Raw genomic sequence first — 22,325 nt, 5'->3', positions numbered from 1 at the left:
CCTGCATAGGTAGTATAGTTTCCCCAGTATGGCTAGTATAGTTGCCCCCACTATAGTTAGTATAGTTGCCCCCAGTGTAGGTAGTATAATTGCCCCCGGTGTAGGTAGTATAGTTGCCCCCCAGTATAGGTAGTATAGTTGCCCCCAGTGTAAGTAGTATAGTTTCCCTCAATGTAGCTAGTATAGTTGCCCACAGTATAGGTAGTATAGTTGCCACAGTATAGCTAGTATAGTTGCCCCCAGTGTAGGTAGTATATTTGTCCCCAGTGTAGGTAGTATAGTTGCCCCCAGTGTAGGTAGTATAGTTGCCCCCAGTATAGATAGGTGCCCCAGTATTAGTATAGTTGCCTCAGTATAGTTACTAGTATAGTTGCCCCCAGTATAGACAGTATAGTTGCCCCCAGTGTAGGTAGTTTAGTTTCCCCCAGATGTTGTCCCCTGTAAAGTTAGCCTAGTATAAGTATTATTATTATTATTATTATTATTATAAGTAGTATAGTTTCCCCCAGTGTAGGTAGTATAGTTGCCCCAGTAAAGCTAGTATAGTTGCCCCTAGTATAGGTAGTATAGTTGCCCCCAGTGTAAGTAGTATAGTTTCCCTCAATGTAGCTAGTATAGTTGCCCACAGTATAGGTAGTATAGTTGCCACAGTATAGCTAGTATAGTTGCCCCCAGTGTAGGTAGTATATTTGTCCCCAGTGTAGGTAGTATAGTTGCCCCCAGTGTAGGTAGTATAGTTGCCCCCAGTATAGATAGGTGCCCCAGTATTAGTATAGTTGCCTCAGTATAGCTACTAGCATAGTTGCCCCCAGTATAGACAGTATAGTTGCCCCCAGTGTAGGTAGTTTAGTTTACCCCAGATGTTGTCCCCTGTAAAGTTAGCCTAGTATAAGTAGTATAGTTTCCCCCAGTGTAGGTAGTATAGTTGCCCCAGTAAAGCTAGTATAGTTGCCCCCAGTATAGGTAGTATAGTTGCCCCAGTGTAGGTAGTATATTTGCCCCCAGTATAGACATTATCGTTGTCCCCGGAATAGGGGAAGCTTAGGGGAAAGCAACTGCTTCCTGCATTCCAGGTGATGGCGAATCCAATTGGATTTTTCAGTCGAATAAAAAAAAGCTTTAGATTTTTTCGGGAGATCTGATCATATTTATCGAATTGCTGTAAAATCGGATCATTTTATTGTATCATGTGTGGCCACCTTAAAGTGGACCCAAATTAAAAATACAAGATTTCAGAAATAAAATCTATTTTCTAAATTATAATAATAAATAGCAGCCTTTTTTCAGCTGCATGATGACAAATATAAAATATTTTACATTTATTGGAGGAACCCCTCCCTTCCTTTCAAATTGCCGGGACAAAATCCGGCAAACTGGTGGAGTAGGTGGTGTCCAGCAATGGAGGAATTGCTAATGGCTGCCACCTGTATAACCCTAGTTATGAAAAGAGAAGGGTGAAAAACATGCATTGAAATGCTCATAGGTTTAAAGGAGTGTTTATTTATCTTTGTATGTGTCAGAGTGGTGCAACTAAATATTTTTAATGAAAAAAAATGTTTGGTTTGGGTCCGCTTTAATACTCACCTCAACTGAAGAGTCTCAGATCCTTTCATTTATTTTCTTCAAATCCATCAGCAAACTAGCAGGAATATTGGCAGTGGAGTATATTTATACATATGCTGGAATTTCCAATATGACATTATTGACCAAAAAGATACACTTCTGTTGATAGTGTTTTCTTAACCACTTAAGGACCGCATGAGTTTTCTATGATCTGTGCTAGGTGGGCTCTTCAGCCCCCAGCACAGAGAGTGTGGCAGGCAGGGCGATCAGACTTCCCCCTTTTTTCCCCACTAGGGGGATGTCCTGCTGGGGGGGTCTGATCGCCGCCGGCTATCTGTGTGTAGCTCCTCAAAGCCCCCCTCCGCAGCGCTATTTCCCCCTCCCTCTCCTTCCCTCCCTCTCCTTCTCTCTATGGGCGGTACAGGACGGCGATCCGTCCTGTATCGCCTCTGATAGGCTTCAGCCTATCAGACGGCGGCGATCCCCTGCCAATCAGAGGCCCGAGATCACCGATCTCCTTTACGGCGCTGCTGTGACAGCAGCGCCGTACACTGTAAACACCGGGGATTTCTTCCACGGGTGATTACATTTCGCCTGCGAGCCGCGATCGGAGGCTCACAGGCTGTTCACGGAGACTCCCTCCGTGAACTGACATGGAACGGCCGAGTGTTTCCATGGAAACACCACTGCGACCAGCCGCCGCCTATCGGCGTTGGCTGGTCGTTAAGTGGTTTTAAATTTGGCATTTAACCACTTGAGGACCTAGGGCTTTACCCCCCTTAAGGACCGGCCACTTTTTTTTCCATTCAGACCACTGCAGCTTTCACGGTTTATTGCTCGCTCATACAACCTACCACCTAAATGAATTTTGGCTCCTTTTCTTGTCACTAATAAAGCTTTCTTTTGATGCTATTTGATTGCTGATGCGATTTTTACTTTTTATTATATTCATCAAAAAAGACATGAATTTTGGCAAAAAAATGATTTTTTTAACTTTCTGTGCTGACATTTTTCAAATAAAGTAAAATTTCTGTATACATGCAGCGCGAAAAATGTGGACAAACATGTTTTTGATTAAAAAAAACCCATTCAGCCTATATTTATTGGTTTGGGTAAAAGTTATAGCGTTTACAAACTATGGTGCAAAAAGTGAATTTTCCCATTTTCCAGCATCTCTGCCTTTTCTGACCACCTGTCATGTTTCATGAGGGGCTAGAATTCCAGGATAGTATAAATACCCCCCAAATTACCCCATTTTGGAAAGAAGACATCCCAAAGTATTCACTGAGAGGCATAGTGAGTTCATAGAAGATATTATTTTTTGTCACAAGTAAGCGGAAAATGACACTTTGTGACAAAAAAAAAAAAAAAAAAAAAGTTTCCATTTCTTCTAACTTGCGACAAAAAAAAATGAAACCTGCCACGGACTCACTATGCTCCTCTCTGAATACCTTGAAGTGTCTACTTTCCAAAATGGGGTCATTTGTGGGGTGTGTTTACTGTCCTGACATTTTGGGGGGTGCTAAATTGTAAGCACCCCTGTACAGCCTAAAGGTGCTCATTGGACTTTGGGCCCCTTAGTGCAGTTAGGCTGCAAAAAAGTGCCACACATTTGGTATTGCCGTACTCAGGAGAAGCAGTATAATGTGTTTTGGGGTGTATTTTTACACATACCCATGCTGGGTGGGAGAAATATCTCTGTAAATGACAATTGTTTGATTTTTTTTACACACAATTGTCCATTTACAGAGAGATTTCTCCCACCCAGCATGGATATGTGTAAAAATACACCCCAAAACACATTATACTACTTCTCCTGAGTACGGCGATACCACATGTGTGGCACTTTTTTGCACCCTAACTGCGCTAAGGGGCCCAAAGTCCAATGAGTACCTTTAGGATTTCACAGGTCATTTTGAGAAATTTCGTTTCAAGACTACTCCTCACGGTTTAGGGCCCCTAAAATGCCAGGACAGTATAGGAACCCCACAAATGACCCCATTTTAGAAGGAAGACACCCCAAGGTATTCCGTTAGGAGTATGGTGAGTTCATAGAAGATTTTATTTTTTGTCACAAGTTAGCGGAAAATGACACTTTGTGAAAAAAAAAACAATAAAAATCAATTTCCGCTAACTTGTGACAAAAAATAAAATCTTCTATGAACTCACCGTACTACTAACAGAATACCTTGGGGTTTCTTCTTTCTAAAATGGAGTCATTTGTGGGGTTCCTATACTGTCCTGGCATTTTAGGGGCCCTAAACCGTGAGGAGTAGTCTTGAAACGAAATTTCTCAAAATGACCTGTGAAATCCTAAAGGTACTCATTGGACTTTGGGCCCATTAGCGCAGTTAGGGTGCAAAAAAGTGCCACACATGTGGTATCGCCGTACTCGGGAGAAGTAGTACAATGTGTTTTGGGGTGTATTTTTACACATACCCATGCTGGGTGGGAGAAATAACTCTGTAAATGGACAATTGTGTGTAAAAAAAATCAAAAGATTGTCATTTACAGAGGTATTTCTCCCACCCAGCATGGGTATGTGTAAAAATACACCCCAAAACACATTATACTACTTCTCCCGAGTACGGCGATACCACATGTGTGGCACTTTTTTGCACCCTAACTGCGCTAAGGGGCCCAAAGTCCAATGAGTACCTTTAGGATTTCACAGGTCATTTTTGTTTCAAGACTACTCCTCACGGTTTAGGGCCCCTAAAATGCCAGGGCAGTATAGGAACCCCACTAATTACCTCTTTTTAGAAAGAAGACACCCCAAGGTATTCCGTTAGGAGTATGGTGAGTTCATAGAAGTTTTTAATTTTTTGTCACAAGTTAGCGGAAATTGATTTTAATTGTTTTTTTTCACAAAGTGTCATTTTCCGCTAACTTGTGACAAAAATAAAATCTTCTATGAACTCACCATACTTCTAACAGAATACCTTTGGGTGTCTTCTTTCTAGAGGCACAAGAAAGTATACAAATATCCGGGCACCAATCAGCAAGATAATGCACAAACTCCTTTAATCCTTCCCCAAGAATTCTGACAGACAAATTGTATGGCCTAACAGCCGTTTCACAGAGAAATCTGCTTCTTCAGAGGCAACAATAATACATAAGTGACAGCAAGACAGTATTTATACATCTTAAGATGAGTGAGGGTAGGCTTACCGCACTTCCAAACGCCCCACCGCCGAGCGCGCGCCCTGCAAAGAGCGCACCGCCCCGAGCCGCTGATTGGTAGGTCAATCCTGACGTCACCCTTTCGGGAGCGTCAAACAGGCACTGCCTGATTGGTGTACAGAGATCCCTGACGTCTCCCTTTCGGGAGCGTCCAGTACAGGGATCCTGATTGGTCCATAGAGGGTCAGGTGGTTCATCCTTCACTTCCCCTCCCATAGTCCTACACAGCGGTATCGATGAGGAGTGTGGGCTGGCGTCTAGTTGTCTAGGCGACCAGTCCTGAAGCACGGCATGCCTATAAATATAAGTTGGCACAATTAATACCAGCCTCAGAGTTGGTTTGAACCAGTTAGTTGGGCTGGTATTAATTGTGCCAACTTATCCATATTATAATTTATAATCTATATGTTTTTTAATAACCGGAATTTTCATCCCTTTAGGTTTCACAAATACTACCACCTGTATTGATATTGTTTAACTTCGCTATTATAATGATTTTAATGGTTTCTTGTTTCTTTGTTTATATTTATAGGCATGCCGTGCTTCAGGACTGGTCGCCTAGACAACTAGACGCCAGCCCACACTCCTCATCGATACCGCTGTGTAGGACTATGGGAGGGGAAGTGAAGGATGAACCACCTGACCCTCTATGGACCAATCAGGATCCCTGTACTGGACGCTCCCGAAAGGGAGACGTCAGGGATCTCTGTACACCAATCAGGCAGTGCCTGTTTGACGCTCCCGAAAGGGTGACGTCAGGATTGACCTACCAATCAGCGGCTCGGGGCGGTGCGCTCTTTGCAGGGCGCGCGCTCGGCGGTGGGGCGTTTGGAAGTGCGGTAAGCCTACCCTCACTCATCTTAAGATGTATAAATACTGTCTTGCTGTCACTTATGTATTATTGTTGCCTCTGAAGAAGCAGATTTCTCTGTGAAACGGCTGTTAGGCCATACAATTTGTCTGTCAGAATTCTTGGGGAAGGATTAAAGGAGTTTGTGCATTATCTTGCTGATTGGTGCCCGGATATTTGTATACTTTCTTGTGCCATAAATTGTACCTACTCTTCCGGAGGCACGGTCTCTAACCCCTGTTACCCCCCTGGGGCTGCCTACCAGGGCATCTAGTGCCACCCTATCCACTCTTCTGGTTGCTGTCTTCTTTCTAGAATGGGGTCATTTGTGGGGTTCCTATACTGCCCTGGCATTTTAGGGGCCCTAAACCGTGAAGAGTAGTCTTGAAACCAAATGTCGCAAAACGACCTGTGAAATCCTAAAGGTACTCATTGGACTTTGGGCCCCTTAGCGTACTTAGGGTGTAAAAAAGTGCCACACATGTGGTACCGCCGTACTCAGGAGAAGTAGTATAATGTGTTTTGGGGTGTATTTTTACACATACCCATGCTGGGTGGGAGAAATATCTCTGTAAATGACAATTGTTTGATTTTTTTTACACACAATTGTCCATTTACAGAGATTTCTCCCACCCAGCATGGGTATGTGTAAAAATACACCCCAAAACACATTATACTACTTTTCCTGAGTACGGCGGTACCACATGTGTGACACTTTTTTGCAGCCTAGATGCGCTAAGGGGCCCAACGTCCTATTCACAGGTCATTTTGAGGCATTTGTTTTCTAGACTACTCCTCACGGTTTAGGGCCCCTAAAATGCCAGGGCAGTTTAGGAATCCCACAAGTGACCCCATTTTAGAAAGAAGACACCCCAAGGTATTCCGTTAGGTGTATGGCGAGTTCATAGAAGATTTTATTTTTTGTCACAAGTTAGTGAAAAATGACACTTTGTGAAAAAAAACCCCAATAAAAATCAATTTCCGCTAACTTTTGACAAAAAATAAATTCTATGAACTCGTCATACACCTAACAGAATACCTTGGGGTGTCTTTTTTCTAAAATGGGGTCACTTGTGGGGTTCCTATACCGCCCTGGCATTTTACGGGCCTAAAACCGTGAGTAGTCTGGAAACCAAATGTCTCAAAATGACTGTTCAGGGGTATAAGCATCTGCAAATTTTGATGACAGGTGGTCTATGAGGGGGCGAATTTTGTGGAACCGGTCATAAGCAGGGTGGCCTTTTAGATGACAGGTTGTATTGGGCCTGATCTGATGGATAGGAGTGCTAGGGGGTGACAGGAGGTGATTGAGGGTGTCTCAGGGGGTGGTTAGAGGGGAAAATAGATGCAATCAATGCACTGAGGAGGTGATCGGAAGGGGGTCTGAGGGGGATCTGAGGGTTTGGCCGAGTGATCAGGAGCCCACACGGGGCAAATTAGGGCCTGATCTGATGGGTAGGTGTGCTAGGGGGTGACAGGAGGTGATTGATGGGTGTCTCAAGGTGTGATTAGAGGGGGGAATAGATGCAAGCAATGCACTGGCGAGGTGATCAGGGCTGGGGTCTGAGGGCATTCTGAGGGTGTAGGCGGGTGATTGAGTGCCCTAGGAGCAGATAGGGGTCTAATCTGATAGGTAGCAGTGACAGGGGGTGATTGATGGGTAATTAGTGGGTGTTTAGGGTAGAGAACAGATGTAAACACTGCACTTGGGAGGTGATCGGACGTCGGATCTGCGGGTGATCTATTGGTGTGGGTGGGTGATCAGATTGCCCGCAAGGGGCAGGTTAAGGGCTGATTGATGGGTGGCAGTGACAGGGGGTGATTGATGGGTGGCAGTGACAGGGGGTGATTGATGGGTGATTGATAGGTGATTGACAGGTGATTGACAGGTAATCAGTGGGTTATTACAGGGGAGAACAGATGTAAATATTGCACTGTCGAATTGATAAGGGGGGGTCTGAGGGCAATCTGAGCGTGTAGGCGGGTGATTGGGTGCCCGCAAGGGGCAGATTAGGGTCTGATCTGATGGGTAACAGTGACAGGTGGTGATAGGGGGTGATTGATGGGTAATTAGTGGGTGTTTAGAGGAGAGAATAGATGTAAACACTGCGCTTGGGTGGTGATCTGATGTCTGATCTGCGGGCGATCTATTGGTGTGGGTGGGTGATCAGATTGCCCGCAAGGGGCAGGTTAGGGGCTGATTGATGGGTGGCAGTGACAGCGGGTGATTGATGGGTGGCAGTGACAGGGGGTGATTGATGGGTGATTGACAGGTGATCAGTGGGTTATTACAGGGAAGGACAGATGTAAATAATGCCCTGGCGAATTGATAAGGGGGGGTCTGAGGGCAATCTGAGCGTGTAGGCGGGTGATTGGGTGCCCGCAAGGGGCAGATTAGGGTCTGATCTGATGGGTAACAGTGACAGGTGGTGATAGGGGGTGATTGATGGGTGATTGATGGGTAATTAGTGGGTGTTTAGAGGAGAGAATAGATGTAAACACTGCGCTTGGGTGGTGATCTGATGTCGGATCTGCGGGCGATCTATTGGTGTGGGTGGGTGATCAGATTGCCCGCAAGGGGCAGGTTAGGGGCTGATTGATGGGTGGCAGTGACAGCGGGTGATTGATGGGTGGCAGTGACAGAGGGTGATTGATGGGTGACTGACAGGTGATTGACAGGTGATCAGTGGGTTATTACAGGGAAGGACAGATGTAAATAATGCCCTGGCGAATTGATAAGGGGGGGGGGGTCTGAGGGCAATCTGAGCATGTAGGCGGGTGATTGGGTGCCCGCAAGGGGCAGATTAGGGTCTGATCTGATGGGTAACAGTGACAGGTGGTGATAGGGGGTGATTGATAGGTGATTAATGGGTAATTAGTGGGTGTTTAGAGGAGAGAATAGACATAAACACTGCGCTTGGGTGGTGATCTGATGTCGGATCTGCGGGCGATCTATTGGTGTGGGTGGGTGATCAGATTGCCCGCAAGGGGCAGGTTAGGGGCTGATTTATGGGTGGCAGTGACAGGGGGTGATTGATGGGTGATTGGCGGGGGATTGACAGGTGATTGACAGGTAATCAGGGGGATAGATGCATACAGTACACAGGGGGGGAGGGTCTGGGGGGGGGGTCTGGGGAGAATCTGAGGGGTGGGGGGGTGATCAGGAGGGGGCAGGGGGCAGGGGGGGGGATAAAAAAGAATAGCATTGACAGATAGTGACAGGGAGTGATTGATGGGTGATTAGGGGGGTGATTGGGTGCAAACAGGGGTCTGGGGGGTGGGCAGGGGGGGGGGGGCCTGAGGGGTGCTGTGGGCGATCTGGGGCAGGGGGGGGGGGGAAATCAGTGTGCTTGGGTGCTACATAGGGTGGCTGCAGCCTGCCCTGGTGGTCCCTCGGACACTGGGACCACCAGGGCAGGAGGCAGCCTGTATAATACACTTTGTAAACATTACAAAGTGTATTATACACTTTGTATGCGGCGATCGCGGGGTTAACACCCCGCCGGCGCTTCCGTATGGCCGGCGGGATGTTGTGGCGGGTGAGCGGCGGCAGGCGCCGGCGGAGGATCGCATCACGGATGACGCGATCGCTCCGCCCATGCCCCTACAAGGACCGCCGCCTCTGTGGGTGAGCCGGTCCTTGCAGGGCACACTTCCCGGCCGCCTCTGTGCGTTAGGCGGTCGGGAAGTGGTTAATTTAAAGAAAAAAGGCCTTGCAAGTCTGCTCTTCATTCAAGTCTGTTCAGTCAAGACACCAAGAAGAACTATAAGGCCTGGTTGTCCACAACTGAAAAAAATCTCTGAAAAATGCTAACAAGAAGAGGATGAGGAGTGTAGCAAATGTTTTTTAAACTTACTGTCTGTGCTTTGTTTCATTAAACATGCCAAACATTAAAGGACCATTATCGTGAAAAATGGTAAAATGTAAAATACGTGTAAAAACATGCGAATAAGAAGTATGTTTCTTCCAGAGTAAATTGAGCTATACATTACTTTTCTTCTATGTTGCTGTCATTTACAGTAGTTAGTAGAAATCTGACAGGTTTTTGACTAGTCCATTTCTTCATGGGGGATTCTCAGTATTTCATTTATTCTTTACAAAAGTACTCCATGGATAGGATCTATACAAAGATGCAGGCCAACCTTCTACCTGTGTATACATTATTCAGGTAGTTGGACTGAGCCTTACACAAAGTGCTTTTGGAAATAAAGGAAACCTTGAGAATCCCGCATGAGGAGATGGGCTAGTCCAGAACCTGTTAGTTCTGTCAGATTTCTACTACCTCCTGTAGGCGACAGCTATATAGGTGGAATGTAATTTAAAGCTCGTTTCACTCTGAGACAAATGTGCTTTTTATGTATCTGTTTTTATGTATTTTAAATGTTAACATTATTTATGATTGGGGTCCTTTAAGCGCAATTGTTTTAACCTCTGCAGCTAATGGAAAAGCTATCTAAGGCCAGAAACCCACTAGGAGCGATTTTCTGAGCGTTTTGCGATTTGAAAACTCTGGCTAATCTAATGCTATGGGTGTGATCCCACTTGAGCAATGTGATTTTATAAAAATCCCCCATAGCATTAGCAAGAGCTTTTTCAAATCACTAGCGATTAGAAATCGCTCCTAGTGGTTTTCTGGCCTAAAGCCTTGTACATACATCTGATTTTGATTTACCAATATTACCACTTTCATGTAGTATGACAGCTTTCCTACACAATCTAGCAATCAAAATCTGTTGGCCCTCATGCTACATGGTGGTGGTAAAATTGGCCAGTCATTAACCAATAAAAATTGGATGCGGTAACCAGACTTGATTCATCTTCACTCATTGAATCAGAAGGTGGAAATATGCTCACACTAGCAAAAGCTTAATAACACATAAACCCCTTCTGTTGGGCATCCCCACTAGGCCAGGGAAAAATGCAGAAGGAGAAGGAATTTAAATCACAGAAGTGTAAATCGGCTCTTGAATTTCGACAGATAGGACATTGTAAAGAAGACAATTTAGCTTTTAAGTTGATATCCTTATTAGTATACAGGTTATGAATCCCCCATAAATAACGGGTGTGTTCATGCTTAGGAGCTGAGAGAGTGATTTGGCTTCAGTTTTCTCTGCACCGACTTGTCATGATAAATCACCCCATAGGACCATAAAGCAAAGCAAGGCGTTGAATGGCTTTTTTAGCAATATACTTCCCCATCACATTTTACGTCTAGTAGGTATTCTGTTTGAATGTAAATACGAACATGCCTTGCCTAACTTTGAGGCCAACAGACTCATTTGCTGATATTTCAATGCTGGAAAATCCCCTTTATTTCAGTATCTACAGTATTTATTTTTGATTATCTTCATTTCACATCAAGGACTAACGCATCAGGACAAAATATATTAATTTTCAGGATAATTGTTTTCTGTATCTACTGATGTGTATGTAATGTCACAATTAGGATGGAATGCTTTAACTTACTTAACTTGTGTGTTAAAAAGGCTTTTTCAGGACATGGCCATAGCTGTTTTGTTGCATTGTGTCAGTTCACTGTATAGTCCGGTATAGGTTTGCTGATGAAAGGAAAAGCAGAGGACTTATTAAGTTCTCTGTTTGAACATCACTCCAAGAGATAACATTTACCGTGTGTCGCAACCAAAGTCACACAGACATGTAAAATCAAGGCATGATTTCAGTTAAAAAAAGAGGGAGGGGATAGCGGTAAGGTGGAGCTTGGCTTCAGTTTATTTAATGCCCACATAGGAGCAAATATTAGCTTATCTGACCTGGTCTGCAGTCTCTTTGACCATCGGCTCTGAAGGAGACACGTCGTGTACCATCTCTCTCTTGAAGAAGAGCAGAAGAGCGTGACAGGGCCACAAAGATGACTCGGATTTTGTCTGTGTTTAAGGCAGCCAAAACAGGGGTCCTCAATGCAGGGGCCCAACGTCACTGGGGGCTCTCCAAAGCTGGGGTCCGCTTCATGAGTGTCAAGGTATTAACCTGCTGCATATTCCCTTACTTATTTATGAGTTACAGCTTTCGATACATAAGATTTATTTACATATTTTTACTATTCCAATGTTTTCTTGATTGTCATTCATTATTGTATGGTCCGAGCCAAGAATGATGGGGTGCAAACGATCTAATGACAGTTTGATGCATAATAAATAAATGCCATTATATAGCCTTCATATAGGCATTATACAATTGGGAAGGACTGAAAATATTAAATTAGATGAGTTTAAGCATAGTCCTCTATCCTAAATGCAGTGGACAACTACTTGCACCTTTGAACTGCATAACATGCCTGTTGTTAGAAGCCAACGTCTGAATGCATTTGCCAGTACTTAGACAAGGACTCGGGGGGTGTCTGCACTGGAGCAGCCTCTGCATCTGCAGAGGGGTCCCAGAGCCTTAAAAGGGCCCCAACTTTTACATCACTCCCTCTAATAAAGGGGTCCATCCTTCAGATCAGGTGTTTTTGTGGCTACACTTGTTATGGGTGTGAAGGTTATGATGCCCACACTTATGGCCCTTGTGGGATGGGCCCCCGAGCTGTGATAGACACCAGGGGTTGGAAAGAGAAAGGGTGTGAACATTGGGGGCCTCATCAAAGTTTTGCTAGGAGGCCCCATGACTTGTAGTTACGCCACTGCAAGGATTGTGTTATTGGTGGGGTTTGTTTTGCCCACTCCACTGCAGTTTAGAATCTCCTTTCTCCAATCTTTCTGAGCTGAGGTGAGGGACACATTCTTATGTCAAAATATTTTAGCAAGAACACCCCATAAATTATACCTAAGCAATGAAGCAAGAATTTTTAGACAAATGATAGATGTTACTTTTTTTGATTACACTGGATCTTTTTTCCATCTCAACTTTATATTATGAACTGAGAATTAGCTATGCGAGATAGGAGAGATAAAAGCGCAAAATAAACCATTTTTTTTTTGTAAATAAATGCCCTTCTTTATACAGATCTCTATATCAGTCTCAAATAAGAAAGGGAAACTGAGGGTTTACTTTTCAGGTTATGCTTTACTCATTAAGGATTGCTTTGAAACATTGAGCTGACATAATCAGTAGATAAATGTGTAGTGATTATGTGCATTAAAAGTACCCAAAGCAAATCAACTGTTCTATTGATAACATTTGATTTTATAATTTTGATTGCATATGCGTGTAATCTGTTTCCCTACAAAAATAAATGCATTTTTTACCTAAATGATGGAAAATCAATAAGGACAGCAATCCATTAAACTGAAAAAAGGGTTTGGTCTGTGGGTGGCAGGGTGAGCAGGAACCAGGGCTGGATCTACCATAAGGAACGTGCCTACAGGAGCTTGATGGTAGAATGGTGGCTTACTCCCCGTCTCAAGTGCCTTCCTCCTGCCTCACCCCATGCAGAGTCCCGAGTGGAGTGTAAATGAGAGGTTACTTACCCGGGTCTCGGCATTCCACTGACCAGATCTCCCTTCAGTTAGGGGCACCTCTAGCTACCATATTTGGGGGCAACTCTAGCTACCTAATACTTGGGGCACCTCTAGCTTCTTAATATTGAGGACAGCTTTTGCTACCTACTACTAACAGGCACCTGTAGCTACCTATGACGGGCAGGGGATGTAAGGGAGAAGTTTCAGCTGGGCCAGTCAGAATTCTTGTGGTGCGTTTCAGCGGGTGTTTATAGGTCCATGGAGGGTGAAGTATAGGGTGATAGGACATCTATGCCTATAGGCTCCTGTCATGTAAATCTGGGCCTGGCAGGAACAATACAATAGTGGTTTTGCAAGGGACAAGGCAGTACAAAACTCCAAACTTAGGATGTGATCAATAAATTCTTATAACATTTTTGACAGGAATCTGATCAGAATGTTTATTGTATAATGTTGCATGTGATGGTAATCCCTGAAAAACATTCCACTTAGGAAATATCAATGAGGAATGAATAGGGCATTCTAAATAACTTTGTTGCTGACTTAACTTAGACCAAATAATAGGCTGTCAATTTACTGTCATCATTAGCACATAGTGCTGCACCTTAGTGGATGCCTGATGTATTATTATTGCCGTAGCTTTATCTCATATGTGAGCCAATGCAATAACACTCAGCTCTGCTGGTTATGTGAGAGCCTTCCATCTCAGTTACTGTAGAGCTGAAGGAACAAATCTATGAGGAGGAAAAAGAGTGCTGTAGCCAACTCACAAATTTTATGGACTCCTTTAGCAGGCTGCTTTTGGCCAAGTAGGTGGAGCTTGCGAGCATGGGTCTATTTCCCTCAGCCAGTACCAACCCACATGGCTTTTATAATTGGGGAGGTATGTTCCAAATGCAGGCAGGAAATCATTGCCGACCTTGTGGTGTAACCTTGTCCCAGTGTTAAGGACAAAGGACTCTTCCCCACTTCCGTGTTCCTAAAAAGGAGGAGGAGTCAATATAACAAGGGGTCTTATGATGCTATCTGATCAGCCAAAAAAGTCACCCCCACTCCAGTTAAAAATGGATTTTTAGGTAGACTTATTTAACTATTTACCACAAAGAGTTAAAGTGGTAATACAGATTTAATACAGATGCTGTAACACTTTATTTCTTCTAAATGTCGCTAGAGTTTTTCAGGGTTCTTCTTTGGGACATCCATCTTGATCTGCTGTTTTTTTCAAAGTTGTTTGAACAAAAACTTGCGGCATCATCTCCAGACTCTGTCCTTTCCACGCTCCATGGCTCAGCTGCTGCTGATGCCTTAAAACAGTGTTCCCCAACCCTGTCCTCAAGGCCCACCAACAGTACATGTTTTGCAGGAAACCACAAACAATCACAGGTGGGGTAATTAGTGTCTGAGCAGAGCTGATTAACTACCTCTGTGGTTTTCTGCAAAACATGCACTGTTGGTGGGCCTTGAGGACAGGGTTGGGGAACACTGCCTTAAAGGACACCTGAAGTGAGAGGTATACGGAGACTGCCATATTTGATTCCTTTTAAACAATACTAGTTGCCTGGCATCCTTTTGATCTTTCATGCATCAGTATTTTTTGAATCACACACCTGAAACAAGCATGCAGTTAATCTTGTCAGATTTTGGTCAGAATAATCTGATCTTGTTTAGGGGCCATGGCTAAAAGTGCTAGAGGCAGTGGATCAGTAAGTAGGACTGACATGCAACTGGTATTGTTTAAAAGGAAATAAATATGGCAGCCTCCATATCACTCTCACTTCAGGTTCTTGTTACGATTTGCTTAAAGGACCCTGAATCACCTGTTGTGTGTCTGCAGTTTTCCACAGAATCGTAAGGGCCAGTTTCCACAAGGTGCAAATTTGTGCATTTTTTTTGGCACACAAATTTGCATTGCAATGATTTCCTATGGGCCTATTTCCACTAACTGCAAAATCCGCATCCAGAAAAAATGAAAAGTCAACCATGTTACTATTTTTTTAACGTTGCATGCAAATAAATCTCATGTGATGCAATTTTTTGCATTTACATGTGCCTTTTAGCATACATGATAGCAATAGGACTTCCTTCTCTGTAAAAATTGTAGAAAAAATTATGCAAATTATGTGCATGTAAAAATCGCATTTGATTTGCATGGTTCTAATGGAAATGTAGCCTTAGAACTTGCAATTCATTTCCTGGAATAAGTAAAGATAAGCTCTTTCTGTGGGTACATTTATGACATTGCAATAGCACAAACCTATGTCCTTTAACCTTTCACTTCAGCAATCCTCATTTTTTTCTAATATGACACAGGAGAGGGTGGCAAAGGATTACTTACGACCTAATAGTAGACTAATAGTAGACTCTTTATAAAATGTCCAGCCATAGATGGTGCAGGGCTCAATTCATGGTTTCTGTATATATTAATATATGAAGGTCTTATGGCTAGGTTGTAATCCACTGATAATGGATTTAATTTTCCCCAGGTTACAAAATAGATGCTTTTTTTTTAACACATTCATAATATAATTATTTCTCATGGAGTTCATTTTTATCTTCCCTTTAAAATAACTTTTCAGCATTTTACAACTGAAAAAGAACCCAAAAATTGGTGAAAAAGTACTATCAGAAATATCATGAGGACTTTCTTGCTTGCTGGGGGTTTTAAAAGCATTTTATAGACAAGTTTAAAAATATCACCTAGGAGAAATCTCAGTAGAAAAAGTGAATTGCATATGGGCCAATGTCCCATATTCAATGGACTTGTTTGCCTAAGTTTTCTCCAAGGTGATATGTTTACACTTTGTTAATAACATGTCTTCTAAACCTCCAGCAAGCAAGAATAATCAGAATAATTTTGACAGTACTTTTTTCTTCTACTTTTTGGTACTTTTTTAATTGGAGAGTGCTAAAAAGTTATTGCAAATAGAAGGTGAAAAATTATCTTCTAGGAGAAAACTTGAATTGGATCAATCTTTGATTGACTTACAGGGGATCAATTAAATACAACCTAAACCATATATGTGAAGTATTGTTTTTATGGTCAAAAGACTTCAATTAAAAGAGAACTCTCTTGTTGCCATCAAGCAGGGTGTATGACGGTGAGTGCGGGCATGTATGTAGTGCATACCTGACCGGCAGCTGTTGTTTCATCATCTTAGTTGCAAGTTTCAAAATAAGTTAGCTTTTCACCTGCATTCTTCTGCATACTGCTTATATAACTGCAACTTCACTGTGGCTTCACAGAACTACTCTACACTGGGTAAGGCAACTAATTGGGTTTTGGAGACACACTTCAGGACTTGTGGTAGCAACGAGAAAGTTCTCCACTGCCTGCGCTATTATAGTATAGCATTGCTGTCTTAAAATAGATAGAAGTTAGAAATAACATTCAGCAGATGATCAAAAAAAGGAATTAAGAACTCACGATCAGACATTTGGTGAAACCATGCAAATCTAGGCTCAACTCATTGTCCTGTAAAATGTGTATTCTTCACAACAGGCTGCCAAGCACATTATACTTGATTTAATTTATTTCTAATAATCCACAAAAAAGGTTGTACTACTACAATTATCTGCAGGTGAGCCTATCTACAGTGATATATGGTATATACAGTATATGGCATATTTTCATCTTTTCTATACCTGCTACTACATTAGTTGTCACCTTTGCTACACGATTCACTGCTTCGATCTACGTTGTCAGCAGGACTCCAGAGACCCTAAGAAGATTACTGTTTTATTGGGACATCATTTTTTAAAAAATTGAATGGCTGTTGTCTCTGTATTATTGTATTATAGACTTGTCCTCTTCACCAATGAGCAGGGTGGCAATTGTGCCAAGAAGTAGAATTTTAGAACTTGATTGTTTACCTGGAGCTGCTGGGGATCACTAGGGGTCATATGCAAAATACCACCCATGACAAAATTCAGGAGAAAAAGTGAATTGCATATGGGCCAATTACTCTAAATAACTTTGGCAATACTTTTTCACCTACTTTTTGATACTTCCATTGCAAAGTACTAAAAAGTTATTTTAAATAGCAGATGAAAAAATTTCTCCTAGGAGTAAACTCAAGAGAAAAAGTGAATTGCATATGGGCCCTAGGTGATAAAGGTATTGTTACAATTATACTGAGTATTTTATTGCTTGCTGGTGGCTTAAAATGCATTTTATTGATAAGGTGTGAAAATATCACCTAGGAGAAAATTTAAGGTAGCCATACATCTAGTGATGATGGGCAGGTTTGACCAAGAGACAAATCTCTCTCTAATCAGATCTCTTGGCTGCCCATACACCACAGGCCGATTCCTGATCAATGTCATGCTAAAAATGATCAGAAATCGGCCTTGTGATGCCACATTCGGCCTCCTCGCCGACCCGTTGCTATCTCCTTAATGTTTAATATCCCCCCCCCCTGCTCCAGTACAAGTTATACATTACCTGTCAATGGCCGGAGGAATGTGAAGTGGTACCTGCCGGCCACAGAGATAGTTCAATTTTTCTGGGGAGTCTAGTGTGGTGAGATGTCCATCAAGCCTCTCAATATAGTTCCAGTAAATCGCACCATCCACATAGGACTCAACCCTCCAGGAATTATTCAACTGATTTTTATTGCGTACATGAGCGGCGATATAGCACACAAAAGGCACAACGTTTCAGGCAAAGGCCCTTTCTCAAGTGCTCAAGTCTTAAGCACTTAAGAAAGGGCCTTTGCCCGAAACGTTGTGCCTTTTGTGTGCTATATCACCGCTCATGTACGCAATAAAAATCAGTTGAATCATTCCTGGAGGGTTGAGTCCTATGTGGATGGTGCGAATTAATGGCCGGAGGAAGCCTGGAGCCAGCGGAGGACAAGTGGTGGCCATGGACAGGTAATGTATAACTTGCACTGGGGTGGGGACCTTAAACATTAGGTGGGACATCGCCGAGGGTATCATTACGTTCATGGATTGTCCTAAAATCTCACGCCTTTACCTCCTTTGTAATAATAAAATCGAATGGTCTATCGGCCACCAAGTCGCCTGATGTATGGCTATCTTTAGAAAAAGTTTAAAAAAGAGAATTAAATTTGGGCCCGACCCAATGCAATTGTTCAAAGTTTTCTCCTAGCAGATAATTTTCATCTTCTGTTTAAAATAACTTGTTAGCACTCTGCAATTAAAAAAGTACCAAAACGTTGAAAAAAAAAGTACTATCAAACTTATTCAGATGTTTTCTTGCTTGCTGGTGGTTTAAAAGGCAATGGGCCTGATTCACAAAGCGGTGCAAAGTGTTTGCACTCCAGTGAAAAGCCCTTTATCACGCCTAAACTCAGTTTAGGCATGATAAGAAGAAACTCGTGCGAATTTTCCGCGCGCAATCGCAATGCTAAAGCTGCCGGTAGCATAAACCATACTTCCATTATGATCAATTCGATAGAAAAAGTAGCATGATTAAGGATTTGTACTTTTTGAAAAGCATGCTTATTTATATACCATAGCTGGGATTTGAACCCAGAACCTAGTGTGTAGTAGGTATCTGTCTTACCCTCTAGACCATGACCCACACTACATGCTAAAGCTGCCGGTAGCATAAACCATACTTCCATTATGATCAATTCGATAGAAAAAGTAGCATGATTAAGGATTTGTACTTTTTGAAAAGCATGCTTATTTATATACCATAGCTGGGATTTGAACCCAGAACCTAGTGTGTAGTAGGTATCTGTCTTACCCTCTAGACCATGACCCACACTAGGAGGAGGAGGAGGAGGAGGAGGAGGAGGAGGAGGAGAGAGAGATTGAGAGAGATTGAGAGAGATTGAGAGAGATTTTAAAATTTTTCCGACGGAATTCCGTGGAACTGACCCGGTATACCGTCGGAATGGAACGGTAACGGAATTTCTATATGTCGGAATGCGGAATTGTGCCGGAAACGGAAATCGGCTATTCCGACCATGCCTGATTATGCCTCTCACATTGCAAATACAGATATTGGGCCAATGGCGCAATGCATGATATACTAATGAATTTATCAGAGTTCGGCGCCCTCAGTGTGGTCTCACACTATAGTAGTGCTTCAAAACCCCATTAAGCAATGAATGACAGGCTGTATAATTCAACCCAGATGATCAGCAATTGTTACATAAAGCATACATTAACCAACAAACAATTCATCAATGGGTGAGGCAAACCACTACAGAACCATACAATTCATATAAGTCTCAGATACTAAATGCTCAGTGAAAAATGCACAAGGCATAAGCTTGCTAGCAAACAGTTCATCAATAGGGTGATCATCCACTATAATAAACCATGCAGTTCATGTAATTCTCTGCCCCCGGTTAGTTATGAATATCTGATAGGCAGCCCTTGTTCCATCACTTGGCTCAATCCTCTGTAAGTTTTGTCACGAGTGCGGACTACAGTGGGTTGCAAAAGTATTCGGCCCCCTTGAAGTTTTCCACATTTTTTCACATTACTGCCACAAACAAGCATCAATTTTATTGAAATTCCACGTGAAAGACCAATACAAAGTGGTGTACACGTGAGAATTGGATCGAAAATCATACATGATTCCAAACATTTTTTACAAGTCAATAACTGCAAAGTGAGGTGTGCGTAATTATTCGGCCCCCTGAGTCAATACTTTGTAGAACCACATTTTGCTGCAATTACAGCTGCCAGTCTTTTAGGGTATGTCTCTACCAGCTTTGCTCATCTAGGGACTGAAATCCTTGCCCATTCTTCTTTGCAAAACAGCTCCAGCTCAGTCAGATTAGATGGACAGCGTTTGTGAACAGCAGTTTTCAGATCTTGCCACAGATTCTCGATTGGATTTAGATCTGGACTTTGGCTGGGCCATTCTAACACATGGATATGTTTTGTTTTAAACCAATCCATTGTTGCCCTGGCTTTATGTTTAGGGTCATTGTCTTGCTGGAAGGTGAACCTCCGCCTCAGTCTCAAGTCTTTTGCAGACTCCAAGAGGTTTTCTTCCAAGTTTACACTGTATTTCGCTCCATCCATCTTCCCATCAACTCTGACCAGCTTTCCTGTCCCTGCTGAACAGATGCACCCCCCCAGCATGATGCTGCCACCACCATATTTGACAGTGGGGATGGTGTGCTCAGAGTGATGTGCAGTGTTAGTTTTCCGCCACACATAGCGTTTTGGCCAAAAAATCCAATTTTGGTCTCATCTGACCAGAGCACCTTCTTCCACATGGTTGCTGTGTCCCCCACATGGCTTGTGGCAAACTGCAAACGGGACTTCTTATGCTTTCTGTTAACAATGCCTTTCTTCTTGCCACTCTTCCATAAAGGCCAACTTTGTACAGTGCATGACTAATAGTTGTCCTATGGACAGAGTCTCCCACCTGAGCTGTAGATCTCTGCAGCTCATCCAGAGTCACCATGGGCCTCTTGACTGCATTTCTGATCAGCGCTCTCCTTGTTTGGCCTGTGAGTTTAGGTGGATGGCCTTTCTTTTGGTAGGTTTACAGTTGTGCCATACTCCTTCCATTTCTGAATGATCGCTTGAACAGTGCTCCGTGGGATGTTCAAGGCTTTGGAAATCTTTTTGTAGCCTAAGCCTGCTTTACATTTCTCAATAACTTGATCCCTAACCTGTCTGGTGTGATCTTTGGACTTCACGGTGTTGTTGCTCCCAATATTCTCTTAGACAACCTCTGAGGCCCTCACAGAGCAGCTGTATTTGTACTGACATTAGATTACACACAGGTGCACTCTATTTAGTCATTAGCACTCATCAGGCAATGTCTATAGGCAACTGACTGCACTCAGATCAAAGGGGGCCGAATAATTATGCACACACCATTTTGCAGTTATTTTTTTGTAAAAAATGTTTGGAATCATGTATGATTTTCGTTCCACTTCTCATGTGTACACCACTTTGTGTTGGTTTTTTACGTGGAATTCCAATAAAATTGATTCATGTTTGTGGCAGTAATATGACAAAATGTGGAAAACTTCAAGGGGGCCGAATACTTTTGCAACCCACTGTATATGGACAGTAGAGCCTTCACCACACCCCAGTGAGATACACTCACCGTGTGTTGAGACCTGCTGATAGGTCAATCGGAGCCTTGGGACCGTTATCGGGTCGTCCCCCACCACTCTGGCATATGTCAAAAGTCTTCACCTATGTATGGATATCTCCTTGCACTTCAATACCTCAATAAAAAAGGCCTCAAAATAGTGTGATCCCATTTCATTAATAAAAAATATAAAATTCTATTGCACTTACAAATTTCCAAGATGTCATCAAAGCATAGAGTATTTTCCCATGGGCTCTCCCCCGTTATGTTGGCCAGTGGGCTTATAATGATTTGTATGTGTAGTACAGCTAAGAAATAAAACATTAGCAGCACGGATGTGAGTATCATATTGTTTACAGTACAGGAAGAGTCAAGAAACTTCATTTGTTGTATATGCAAAAGAGCTTCTCTGCAAGGTTGCAGAAAGCTCTGTCTTCTGAAGCTTTTATCTCAACTGTCTCTTACTGTATCTTGTTTGTTTAAAGTTTTACTACAGATGAAAGTTGAAAAGGTCATTAGCTCTGCTCTGTGAAATCATTTAAAATGCTGAGTTTAGTCTGTAAACTGCAAATATTATAATGTTATATAAAAAAAAGCTATATAACTGAAAAAAAAATATAAGACTATTGTCTTTGCTACTAATGTTCTATTTATTATCTGTACTACACAACCAATTCATTATATTATACGTTTTTTTTTCCCCTGCAGTGTCACGTTAACCACTTGAGGACCGCAGTGCTAAACCCCCCTAAAGACCAGGCCATTTTTTGTTAAATGGGCCATTGTAGCTTTAAGGGCTCGCTGCAGGGCCGCACAACTCAGCAGACAAGCAATTCTCTTCCCCCCCCCCCCTCCCCGCCCTTCTCTCCCCACCAACAGAGCTTTCTGTTGGTGGGGTCTGATCGCTCCTCCAATGTTTTTTTTTTTTTGCAAATATTTATGTCTTTATTTTTCTACTAAATTTCTTTTATTTTTCCAAACCCGCCCTCCCTCCCCCAACAGCCAATCACTGTGATTGGCTGTCATAGGCTTCAGCCTTGTCTGGAGGGGACAACCGTGTCACATGGCTGTCCCCAGAACAGCGCTGCCTTAGATCACAGTGATGTGCGAAGTGAAAAGACGGCGGTTTCGCTGTCTAACAGTCTCCTAGCAGCAATTGCTGCTGGGAGACTGATGGCGGGATGGAGCTCCGTCATTCATGCGGAGATGCACACGCATTAGCGCTCACAATCTCCTGCAAATCCCCGCCCCAGGACTTAACGCCAATTGGCA

At 42.9% G+C, this 22,325-nt stretch overlaps 1 protein-coding gene across 1 annotated transcript in view; it reads left to right on the top strand.

Annotated features, from left to right (window-relative positions):
* The first annotated feature begins 11,374 nt into the window (after positions 1 to 11,374).
* The window catches only part of CPS1 (carbamoyl-phosphate synthase 1), a 204,067-nt gene continuing 193,116 nt past the window's right edge, over positions 11,375 to 22,325 (top strand). Inside the window, exon 1 of the mRNA XM_068245395.1 lies at positions 11,375 to 11,577. Coding sequence (XP_068101496.1) covers positions 11,467 to 11,577 — 111 coding nt within the window. The 5' untranslated portion in view covers positions 11,375 to 11,466. The remainder of the gene's footprint in view (positions 11,578 to 22,325) is intronic.

This window comes from Hyperolius riggenbachi, chromosome 7, assembly GCF_040937935.1.
Source record: "Hyperolius riggenbachi isolate aHypRig1 chromosome 7, aHypRig1.pri, whole genome shotgun sequence".
Classification (NCBI taxonomy): domain Eukaryota; kingdom Metazoa; phylum Chordata; class Amphibia; order Anura; family Hyperoliidae; genus Hyperolius; species Hyperolius riggenbachi.
This window is presented reverse-complemented; position numbering and strand designations above follow the sequence as displayed.